Genomic DNA, 12,398 nt, shown 5'->3' with positions numbered 1-12,398 from the left:
AATTGTTCCATCGGTATCAGTGGGCTTCCAATTAGGTCTGCATTATTACTTACAAGCTCAGTAGTTGAGCTGACCAAATATGCCAGGCAGGTGTTTAAAATGTTACAACCCTTCTTGTTGTCTTTCCTTTTCATACAAGAACTTTCACTCTTTATAAAACCTTGCATTACATTCTCACTCCTTGTGTGCAGCTGGTCTCTACAGGTAACGGAAGGCAGAAACTAGAGTTGTCAGTTCTCTGTCAAAGTAACAGCACGGTCTTTTTATCTGTACTCCCCCTGCATCCTTCCAAATGCAATCATTTTGTTTGGCCAGTTACACGGAAGGGGGAAAGGAACTGCTTAAGAGCAACCATGGGTGGGTAGGGGTAAACAGATAATGAGAAGAGGACATTAAAAGGGGAGTTATTTCTGGATTAGTAGTATGTTTAATTTGATTTCTCCATCTGATGGGTCTTTTTACTCCTCAGAAGCGAACATCCACTGGCTCAACTGTATTGCCACTCAATCATGGAGCATCATCATTTTGATCAATGCCTTATGATCCTGAATAGTCCAGTGAGTGCCACATTTTTGTGTATGCTGAAGGAAACTATTCCCTATTTTACTTTTTATTTTTAGCTTTTGGATAGATTCCCACCCTTATACATTCCTAAGTGATCTTTATTCCTTTTTGGGTAAAGAAAGCAAATGCAACAGTTTTGAAATCACAGTTCCATTGCTGAGTGCCACCAAACCTTTCCAAGTGTTGTCTGGTAAGGGAAGCCTTGCTAATATCCTTTTGAGTACCTGGTTCCTTGGACCAAAGGGAACAAAAGACTTTGTTGCCATTTTCATGACCTCTTCTGAACCACCAAACAAACCCAAGTCCTTGCTCATTTCAAAAAACATTCCAGCCTACACATACACAAAGCAGTCCTGATGAGGCCAAACCAAACACTGCTAGTGTTGACATTCCAAAGTGAAGCCAAACCTAAGTTAAGTAAATATGCAAATAAAACTACATTCTTCTTGTTTTATATTATTAACTAATTCTGAGACCAGTTACTCAGCATGCACAATCATTCCAAAGCAGTATATTTTCACTGCTCATTTCGTATCACAGGTATGGTGCTTCCGGCATCCTTTGTATTGTGATGATTCTTTCCTATTCAGACAGGAAAACATGGGAAAAAAGTGGAGGCAAGGTGCCATTTCACCAGCTCCATAGTGCTTTGGTTTAACAGTGGGCTGCTGAGCTTATATTTCTATGTAATAGCTTGTTATTTATGTTGCTTCATAAAAGGAAAATATTTTCATTTACAAGAGATGTATAGGCAGGTACTGGAATCTATTATAGTTCCTCTGCTTCAGGGAGTGGGGGGAAGAGGAAAGAGAAATGCTACGATATAGCTAGTGGCAAATTTAATTTTGATGAATGAAATGGACTTAAAGGCTTTGATGTTGCTCTGCTTGCAGTTTCATTTTGTAATAGTCAATTATGATGCTGTTGCTGTGCGGCTTTCTGCCAGTACTCAAGAAGACTGGAATTTTTATTTTTAAATTGGGGAATCTGCAAAAGGAAGCAGGGTAAAAGAATGACATCAGATATCAGCAAGCAACTCATAATGATTTAGTATCTAAGAGACGTTTTAGCAAACTGGTGTGCTGTTGCCCATTTTACTGATAACACTGGTTTTGTTTTTTTGTAAAGGGAAATCAGATTCTCAGCAGCCTTTCCATTGAAGAATACAAGGCCACACTGAAAATGATAAAACAAGCCATTCTTGCCACAGACCTAGCACTATACATAAAGTAAGTAAGTCAGAGGCAAGTTTGGCTGGATAGTCATTGCTGGATGTTTGGATTGTGTCAGCATGCTGCAAAATCTTGTGTTTTAACTTCTTTTAAAGGAGGAGAGGAGAATTTTTTGAACTTCTACGGAAGAAGCAATTTAACTGGGAAGATCCTACACAGAAGGAGCTATTTTTGTAAGTAAAAGCAGAATGATTAATAAGTTGGTTAATATTATTAGGTACCCAATTTTCCATGCCGTGTTGCTGTGAATTTCATTAAAACCAGCAGATCTGCGTGCTCTGGGCCTGTACGAACTGGCACTGGCACACAGGTCACTGAGTGACTCCCTGGGTCTGAATTACTAAGTCTGCAACCTGAATAATAAACTTTGTTAAGTAGCACATGGAGTTACATGAGCATTTCTGTTCTTCCTAAAGAGTGTAGGGTTCCTGTCTAGGTACCATGTTCTTTTGCTGTTGATACTTCAATATTGAATTGCTGAAACCAATAACTAAAAATTCAGGACAGGCAGTTTGTTTTGAAGCTGATTCCTTACTGACAGTGAATAAAAAAGAAGATTAAGAATAGAGACACATATTGTAACGCACAGCTACAGAAAAGCAGGCTTACATAGGCTGTCTAAGAAAGGAAGGATGCCATATTTCAAATTCAGTGCCTTTAAAAACCAGTCTAATTTAGTCATGCTCTATGTCTACTCCTATTTCAGTCCTTGGCCCTCATACCGTCAATGAAGATGGCAGTCACTGCTAATGTCAGAAATAAATAAATGTGCTGTCTGTCCAGTAGCAAATAGAACGAAACAGTTTATTTGACGTGAATCCAACCAAATGAGCCAGTCCAGATTTGCTCATTTCTGTGTGCTCATTTCACACAGGTGAAAGTCTACTACATCGTCGAGCCTTGGATACCTTTATAACTTTGCTTTAATTTCACTTGTTTTTCTGAGTTTGATGTTCCTTGAAATTTTCTGTTCTATGTTACTAATCACTTGACTTGGTGGCTACATACATTTCACAATACAGTAATTCATAGATTTCTTTTTGTTTTTTCTACAGAGCAATGCTGATGACTGCTTGTGATTTATCAGCCATAACCAAACCATGGCCAGTTCAGCAACGGGTATATGCTTAATTTTAACATTTGCTAAATACAAACTCCACGTAACAGCTTCTGTTTCCTCCATCCAGTCCTTATTGCAAAGGCAGTGGTGGAATGCAGAGCCTTAGGAAGCAGTCCTTCAAAGTGCTGTATGTGGATTGAAGACTTTCTCAGGTCTTTGTAGCAAGATCTGTGCATTTAGCTATGTCACCATGTTAGCAGTAATCTGAAGGTAAATCAGGAATCTTTGTTCTTTCCAACATTCCTCTGTTACTACAAGGCAGTCAATTGATACAACATGCTAGTATCACCTGACCTTTTTCTATGTGTTGATCATTCCAACTGTTATCGGTGGTAGGATGCCTATGTGCCATTTTGTTCACTTTGCTTTGTCAGAGTAAATATCTGCATGCTCAGGTGTTTTGCTTGTGCACAGATGTGTGCATGAAGAATTCTAAAAGCTAGCTGTTAAGCTGGAGAGTCTTGTTATGGGGGGTCCCAATTCGATACATCCGAAAGAGAGATAGGAAATACAGGAAACAGTTTTGATTGTAGGTTGCAAGCAAACTTTTAGAGCTCTCAATGTGTGAAATCTCTTCCAGATTGCTGAGCTTGTAGCTACTGAGTTCTTTGATCAAGGAGATAAAGAACGGAAGGAACTCAACATAGAACCAACAGTAAGTGGCAGAACCATGCAGAATCGCCTCTTTCAAAATGGTTTCTATAAACAGCACTTCACATTCCTTTCAAAAGCCACAGTTTCTCCCACTGACCAGAATATAGGACCAACTCCTGCCCTGTCTTCCTAGCAGTCAGTTTTCTTCTGCGGTTCCCAAACACCAACAGTGTGTCATTAGCTCTGAGCAAGAAGAACAGACAGCATTCTTTCTTCTAAACTGGTATTACTAAATTGTCTATGAAATACATTCCTAAATTGGTATCTAGTTGCAACCTATCCAAAACCAGTAAGCTTGTCTATTCGTCTAGCTATTTGGGCTCTTGTCAGTCCAAAACCAATCTCCTAAGGCAAGTCATGCAGTCAGATTACCTGCATTTTAACACATGTACTGATACCCTGCTGTTTTGAGCTTGCTGTGCTTTTTTAAGGTGCTGCTTTTTAAATCCTGCTGTCTCTTTGGTTTTGGTTGCATTTTTATTTAATGCATTTAAACACAGAGCTTGTTTACTTTTTATCTGCAGGATCTAATGAACAGAGAGAAGAAAAATAAAATTCCCAGCATGCAGGTTGGATTCATAGATGCTGTTTGTTTGCAGCTGTATGAGGTATGGTGCCTAAGAAAGAATTGCAAATATCAAAACCCAGAACTGCTCACTGTAGCCTCTAATAGACGCAGATTTAAAATTAGAATAAAAACCAAATAAAAAACTAGTCCCTTAGTTAAAAAAGATTTTTTTTTTAATATATGGTTCATTATTCAGTTGAAGAAATTATTATTTTAGTATTTATCATTAATGGTATGTTTGTCTGATTAATGTATTTTGTTACAATTTTTTAAAACCTAGTGGTAATTGCTGTGCTCTGTGCACTTGGTGTTAGATCCCTGGGTTATATTCTGTATTCCAGTGAGCTGCTATGATCATCAGGGAAAGTCACAAAACTAATGCTTTGCTATCAAGGAAAAGAATGGTATCCGTGTAGTGCATTGATAAAAAGTGTTAAGAGTTTTAAAGAATTCAGAATTCTTCATGCAAAAGGTGATATGCTGTGCATGGGAAACTTATGCAAGTTTAACATTTCCCATCCCATTTTTTTCTTTCTCTTTCATCACACACAAAAGCAGTGCATGAGAGAATTCATTGAAATGTTTTTCATCCTGGTTACAAACTGTATAAGCAGATACTTGGTCAGATATAGTGTGAAACAAAACATAATGATTTCTGATTTTTTTAAACCAGTAAAGCACTAGAGTGAAAGCCTGTTCATTGGGACTGTAGCAAGTATTTTACAGGAGCTGAGGTGAGAAAAAGAAAGGTGAGGAACAGATAGCCTAACTCTTAAGAATCTTCCAGTGCGAGGAGCAAGGTGATTACTCAAATTTTTCCCTCTTACACAGTAAACTTTTCTAAAAAGAATCCACGTTCACCAGTTGGAAGGAAACAAGGATAGAGGAAGGAGAGGGAGCTACTAGCTGCTGCCCCCAAAACTCGCATGTTTCTGTCCTGTAGAAACTGTTTGTCAGGAAAATAAGGCAGCCTTTGCTGGGAAGCCTCAGAAAACTGTCTCCAGTGAGAGGTAGGCCACTGAAAGAAGACCGAGTAGCTGTGGAAAGGTAGAGACTACACAAACAGAAAATTCTTTGAACAGAACACCTGAGCAGGTTTGAATGCCCACAGCTCCAGAGCCTGAACTTCTATACTTTTTCTTGTTAGGGGAGGGCTTTACCTTTCCATTTATGAAAAGACCAGAAAATTTTCAATTGTTTACTCTGAAATACACACTGCAGCTTACATCAACAGTTACCAAGTGGTATTAGTCGAAACGGTACTCAGCTCCTGTACACTTCCTGCAAGGAAATGAGGTGCATGAGTAATTTCTAGCTACCATGCCCCTGCTTTGTAACTGCAGCTTTGTTATGCCACAGTGAATACAAAGCCATTCCTGGTTAGCAGTCAAAAGCACCTACAAATGTTTGGAGTCTTCTCCCTTCTCTTTAACTGGGGAAGAAGGAAGGAGATGCTACGTCCACAGGAGGGTGTCTAAGCAGCATCTTTTTATTCAGAACATGTCGCCTCTTACAGCTTTCAGTGTATCACTCTTACTTGTTGTCATCTTGTCTCAAAGTCTGACCTGAACTGGAACAGCACGTAGCAGGCTGACAGTGTCTGGGACTTTATATAGACTCAGAGTATGCCAGCATGTGTCCTAACCTGACAGATAAGTGCTTACTTACCTGACTTAGCTGCAGGGGCAGAGAGCACTAAAGAGGATGGGGAGCCTATGAGGAAGTGACAAAACCCGTAACAGTACTGGTAAATCCAAGGAAGGGGCTCTGGTTTGAGCTGATCCAGCATTTGTTTATTTTGACTGGAGTACAAGTAGGGGATATTACCTGCTTACACAGATTTTTGTTTTCTTCAATGAGTAATAAATGGTAAAACATATAAACAACTTCAGTGTTACTTTGAAAATGAACAAGCACACAGTTCACTCTCCAACATTCTAATGCTATAAAAGTAAACAATAAACAGGGTTGTAATGACAGCTTTTTCACTGTTTTCTTAGCTTTCATCCAGTCAGTAGGATGCAATGCAAACAGAGATGAGTTCCCAATACAGCACTGCAAGTATGTGACTTACCATGTTATTCAGAGTAGGTCAGATCCCAATGAACTGAAGTTTTGTGGCTTGTGTTAGCTAGGTAACCAGTGCAGTTAAACTGAATGATCTACAAGTCTTCACTTTAAGTTCAGAAATCTGAAAAAATAAGAGAAATGTGTTTCATTCTTTTCATTTTTAATTGAAAAAAGTACCATTTAGCAGTTTTAAATGCTGTTTAGATATATTCAGATAAATAAAAGAGGAAAACTCCAAAGATACTTGACAGCCCCATTCTTATAGTGGTGTAAATCGAGAATAATTCGATTAAGTCTACTGGAACTAATAAAGCAGCCTATAAAGCCAAAAGGAACTATGAAGATTTATACAAGCTGATGATTCCGTAAGGTCCCTATGTAAAGTTACAGGAGAATTAGACATCGCTACCTCACGTTATTTGAATGAGACCTGAATTCCATGTGAAATTCTGACTGATTTTATGTTTTGTATAGTGACCAGCGGAGGGGCCAGGATTCTTCTCTGTGTGCTTTGCAGTCGGTCATAGTAGTTACAGAATCAGTGGGCTCAAACACTCGTTCCTGTACCTTGTTGTCCTGCACTGTCTGAACTATCAAACTCCCACTTTACACTTCTGAATAATGTGACTTGATTCCAAAGAACCCTTTATGCAAGTAAGGCCTGACTGTCCTAGTGTGAGGATACATTTTTATCACTTCCATCAGGAAAGAAAAACGTATAAAAATGCTATGAATTGTTCTTTTATTTTTTCAATTCTGTATTTAAATATCAGAATCCAGTTTTCCTTCACTCTGATACAGTAACACAGCCACATCATGAAAAATACTTGATTGACTTCAGTCACAGTTACTCCTAAAAGGCACAAAGTGTCAAATGTAATCTATCTATCATGTGCTAACTGTCTTGAATTCAAATATTTCTGGGAGAACTCCTCTGAATCAGTTGATACGCCGTAAGTGAATATGGTCCCATTGACTATACCTGCTCTGTGTCTAATTACCATTCCAAGGTCATTCTTATGACCAACCTTGCTATACATTAAAGGACTGGCTTGCAGACAAAGTCCATGCATAGTACTTAACTAGGAATACTGGACAGGTCACTTGCGCGTAACACAACAAACTTATTCTGCACCTATGTATCAAGTGCTGTATGGACACTGCCGCTCAGTCTAATCTGCACTAGTGCCAGGTAACTGCGTTCATGTTTGATGTGCAGCAGAAAGCCTTCCCTGAAGTTCAAAATTCAGTTTCAATTATAGATAGACCTTGTATTTCAATCCTTCTGGTCTCTCTCACGGTCATCTTTAAGAACACTTATTTTGTTGTTAAATGTAACCTGTTTAACATGTTCTTAATTCATTTCAGGCCCTAACGCATGTGTCAGAGGCCTGCTACCCTTTACTGGATGGCTGTAGAAAAAATAGGCAGAAATGGCAATCCTTAGCTGAACAACAAGAGAAGAATCTGATTAATGGAGAAAGCAATCAAGCCAAACGGAACTGAGATGCTGATTTAACACCACAAGCTTAAGTTCACATAGAAGACATAGTAATAGGGGAGTACTGCATTTTGCTAAACACTATGAATTTGGCTTATGTTTTGCCACTGCTGTATTGTTTTTCCACATTTCAAGATATAGCATGACCATGTATATGCCAAGGTTATATAAAGATAGTATGTTTCTTTTATTACATCTGATGGAGATGGAAAAAGATCTGCAAGGGTAGTTTTTGCTACCCTGTTCCACAAGAAGATACAAGTGCAGTTACTCGACTGTCCCTGAGAGCCTATTACTTTATAGATGTATATAGTTGTTTAGTGATCATGTTGTGGCCAGTATCTTAAAGACTACTGCGTTTCGCACCTTTTTTCCTCTTACAATCTTGCTGTGTTATGTTATAAAAGTCATGAGCAGTCTTGCCTGTTCTCTTCCCAGAGGTTCAGAGGAAAGATATGGACTAACTCTGGGGAGCCTAATCCAGCATATACTATGCTAACCTCTTTCAGGAGACGGAATGGGGCTTCGAAGTGAAAAAGCCCCAGAATCTGTGCACCCAGTAGTTTTTTCCATATTAGAAGAATGTCTTAGCAAACGTCTTACATTTGGAGAAATGTTTAAAAACCCTGTGAATTACTAGGCAATGGGGGTCTTAGGAGTTTTGTGGTAGAAGTGTCATAATTATCCATGAATAATGGAAACTGCTTGAAGATTGATGAAATGTCACAAGATAACTGACAGGCTGCCATGGAAGAATGGCTCCCATAGAAAGCTGCAAGAAGCACACAGAGAAATGGAAACTAAACAGGGTCATTTTTATATGCTGGTTGAATTTAACATCATCATAACCAACGGACTGAATCACGGGCAGGAAGAGTAAAAAAGAATATGACTGCAAGAGCAAGAGATGAAAATCTGAATCAGAATGATGCAGGAACGGCACACCACTTCTGGTGGTTATCAATGACTGATTCTTTAGGCCAGTGCTATTATGAAATGGCTATGACCACTTTGAAGAAAGTTTTATGTTAACATCTTCTAAAAATCATTTTTAGCATTAGTTAATGTTAACAATGATTAATCACAATGTCTTAAAGGAATAGGAAAAAAGAATACTGAAAGCAAAAATAGCCAAGAATGCTACAGGGATTTGTCATTTGTATACGAGGCATTAATGTTCAGAAAAGTAAGAAAAGTAAAAGTAAAAAAAAGCAACATTGATCTTTTATTTAAATGAAGATGATGAATAAAAATTGTTTTGGATTGGGAACCAATTCAAGAAAATATACACATTAGACAAACCCCAAGAGAGTAATACAAAGAGAGTATTATTCTTTGGGTAGACAGGATTGGGAGATTAGTGTCAGCAATCTAAGATTGGTTAGCAGTAGGTGTAACTTTGGCTGCACAGAGACACGGAAAATGTTATTTTTTTTCATCTGTAGTAATGATTTTTTCAGTTAAAATCAGCAATAATATTAAGCAAAAGTAATACATTTGGGATTGTACTTTGAAGTGTGGGAGCTAATTTCTATCGCAGTAATCCAGAAAATTCTAGTTGGAAACTGCAATAAATTCTTCTTCCCCGGAGATTATCAATCCCCGCCTTGTAAGAGCTGGTCAGAAAGACAGTGACACCAACCTCTTTTTATCAGTCTCTCCATTTAGAGAAACTATACCAGAAGCTAACAAAAGATGAAGCAAATGTTTCAAAATGTTTGATCATACTGAGTTTCATAGTAGATTTTTTTTTTAAATGTACAATAAGGTATTCTGATAGTCTGCAGCATTTCTGCCAACCTAAATTATTTGTCACCGATTACATCCTATCTCAAAGTTCTCTAATGACTGCCAATAATATATTATTGCAGCTGAATTTGAAAACATTTTTCTACAAAAGTATTTCTCCTGATTTTTTTTCCCAGATTTAAAAAAAAAGTATGGAATTCCACAATAATTAAGAATTCTAGGGCTACTGTTATGCAGTGCTCCATATGTGTATTTATATGCATACACAGTACAATATATGTATGTAGTATGTCATAGCTATGCAAAAAACCAACAGCAACCTGCCCCCCCCACCCCCCCCCCCAAAAAAAAAAAAGGTTTTAGGTACTTTTTGATAAAGAGGAAACTTTGCTTCAGGATTTGCATAATCCTTGTATATTCTTTTCCTTGAATGCTTGAGATCCTGAAATATGATTATTACGTGAACTGATGAGATACATATTTAATATAGATATGAATAAAGTATATGTATATAAAGGTGTATTCTTGCTAGTATGGTTGAGACTAGTAATTCATGGTGACAACACAGTAAATCAACTATAGTGATATTACAGTGTAGTGACGTATCATTTACATTAAGATCCCAGTACTTCTTTGCTATATTGTGTGTTCAGCAAAGCTTTATTATGACATAAATTTATAACTGCTGCAAAGGAGTGCTGGATTCATACCTTTGACTTGAAAAAAATGGACATGACACTGCATTTTTTCAAAGGTCCACTTAAAATGAACACAGTTATACAGTATGTGCATATATTTAATTACCTATCTGTACACATTTATCCCACAGAATCTCTTCCACTACAAAGACTGGAACATACATAGAAATACAGTTCCTAGTAAATAAACCATTTAAATGTCATAATACACCTGTATCTGTATATATTTCTACAAATCCAAACCCTTTAAACTACTGGTTAAAGAACCTTAAAAGCATACATTGCTGTACTTCATGACATTTCAGAGTGGTCAAATTGTTTATATAGTGTTTTACTCTGCCTGAAGGCAAAGTCAGAGTGTGCTGGTTTTGTGTCATAGCTTTGTGTGAACTGTTTGCAGAAATTGCTCATTCCTTTCATAATGTAGATAGGTGACAGTATGAAAAAAACCCAGGCTGCTTTCTGCCTGAAATTCATTGCCTTCAGAATTCAACATTTTCAAACCCAGCTACTGGATTTCAGCCATGCAGCTGCCATTAATTTCATAATGAGTTGTGTATCTAATTATTTTAGTCAGGTCTCAAAGGTATTCTCCCTATCTTATATTGTCTAGCTAAAGCAATCAGTGTGGATTATACAAGAAACAAGCTGAAATGGAGTTTATCACTTTGTCAGTTCAGTCTTAAGTCCCTTAAAGCCATTGTGAAATTTGATATTTAAGTCTTTGGGTACAGAATTTGTCCCACTAATTTTTAATACTTGTCTCAATGAAGACATCTAAGTTAGTATCCCACTTGTTCTCAGACACATTTTCTTCTGAAGTCACTCCACAGCACAGTCTAATGCTTAAAGTACACTTTTCTTTCTGGTTTTGTTCCCCTTCTGAAAAAATTACTTGTCATACGTATTAACGTACACAAAATTACTGATTAACCCTACCTCTTCTAATTAAAAATAACAGTGAGGCTCTTAAGTGGTAGGTAGTACTTCTTTTCCAACAAGTTAGTCATACGTCCAACATTAGCTGTAGAATGTCTAGGTTTTCTATTATCTCACACAGTAAAAGAAAGGAGGGGAAAATAATGTAATGTTGATTTTGGAGATGGTATTGATTTTTAATTAGTAGCAGTTTAAAGTTAAGAGCAGATTACTCTCGTATCTTCACGGAATACAAGTGTGCTAGTGATAAAAGTGAATAATCTATTCCATTGATGACCAGCTGATCTCTCTTTAGAGGAGAGGACTGAAGCCTGATTTTATGCATTTTATCTGGCAGTGGCACAAACTGACAAAATCAGAACACTGTCTAATTCATATATGAGATTTTTCAAAATTACTAGGTAACTGATTTTCCAACCCATTATACAGAAAGATTATGAAGAGTCAGATGTAGCCCCTTAAAATTAGGGGATGTTGCCTGAGTGATCTGGTTGGTGCCCCTCGCAGTTATGGATGAGAAGATAGCAGAGAGTTTTGATGGAAAAAATGCCTCACTCATAATAAATTCATACATTTTTAAAGGTTTTATAGAGACTTAGTATTTCAGGCAAATTTATATCTTAGCTTTAGTTAGGAGTCTTGTCTCTGTGATGCTGTAGTTTCTTCTCATGTCAAATCACATGCAGTTTACATTCCACAAGGTTTCAGCTTTATTTCACAGTTCCCTGCTGTACTTCTTCAGGGACTTGCACTAATTTAAAGATAAGCTTGAACGTTGGAGCTTGGCTGAAAAAAATGTTTGGCCACAGTATGATAAATAATGAGGGCTGGATTTTTTTGTTTGGGCTTTCACAGGAACAAGAAACATCACAGAATCTGGCCTGGTAATTAGTGACACTTGCTAAATGCAGCAAATTGTGACAGGAAGATATTTGATCTTTGTCATTGCTAGATGAATGGAAATTGCATGGGAAAGTTTGTTTTCCACATAAAGTTTGTTTCCATAGAGAAACTCATATCTAAGTACCACTGTTTGTAAATGTGTATTTATGTGACAATACTATATAATAGCTAGTTTCCACTAACTTTCACAGCATGAGCTTGTCATGCCAGGGCCTAAGGCATGCTCAAATGCCCATTTGAAGTCAATTACATGATTCCCGTTTACCTCCGTGGGAGTTGGGTTGAGCTGTACAGAAAGTGAAAGAATGGGTCAAGTCCACCTTTTTTACCTGTAAAGAGGGACCAAACTCTTACCCTTGGTGACACCTGCCTCACCTGCTCTTTGCTGTATTCAGCTATT

The 12,398-nt window shown here is 37.5% G+C and overlaps 1 protein-coding gene across 1 annotated transcript in view; it reads left to right on the top strand.

Moving 5' to 3' along the window:
- The window catches only part of PDE5A (phosphodiesterase 5A, cGMP-specific), a 140,514-nt gene extending 132,010 nt beyond the window's left edge, over positions 1-8,504 (top strand). The window contains exons 16-22 of the mRNA XM_009334918.1: positions 470-557; positions 1,693-1,793; positions 1,892-1,969; positions 2,852-2,915; positions 3,497-3,571; positions 4,095-4,178; positions 7,577-8,504. Of these exons, the coding sequence (XP_009333193.1) occupies positions 470-557; positions 1,693-1,793; positions 1,892-1,969; positions 2,852-2,915; positions 3,497-3,571; positions 4,095-4,178; positions 7,577-7,714 (628 nt within the window). The 3' untranslated portion in view covers positions 7,715-8,504. The remainder of the gene's footprint in view (positions 1-469; positions 558-1,692; positions 1,794-1,891; positions 1,970-2,851; positions 2,916-3,496; positions 3,572-4,094; positions 4,179-7,576) is intronic.
- Positions 8,505-12,398: the final 3,894 nt, after the last annotated feature.

The sequence above is a fragment of the Pygoscelis adeliae genome, unplaced genomic scaffold (genome assembly GCF_000699105.1).
Source record: "Pygoscelis adeliae isolate BGI_AS28 unplaced genomic scaffold, ASM69910v1 Scaffold31, whole genome shotgun sequence".
Taxonomy (NCBI): Eukaryota; Metazoa; Chordata; class Aves; order Sphenisciformes; family Spheniscidae; genus Pygoscelis; species Pygoscelis adeliae.
Note: the sequence above shows the minus strand (reverse complement) of the source record. Positions and strands in the feature narration are given on the sequence as shown.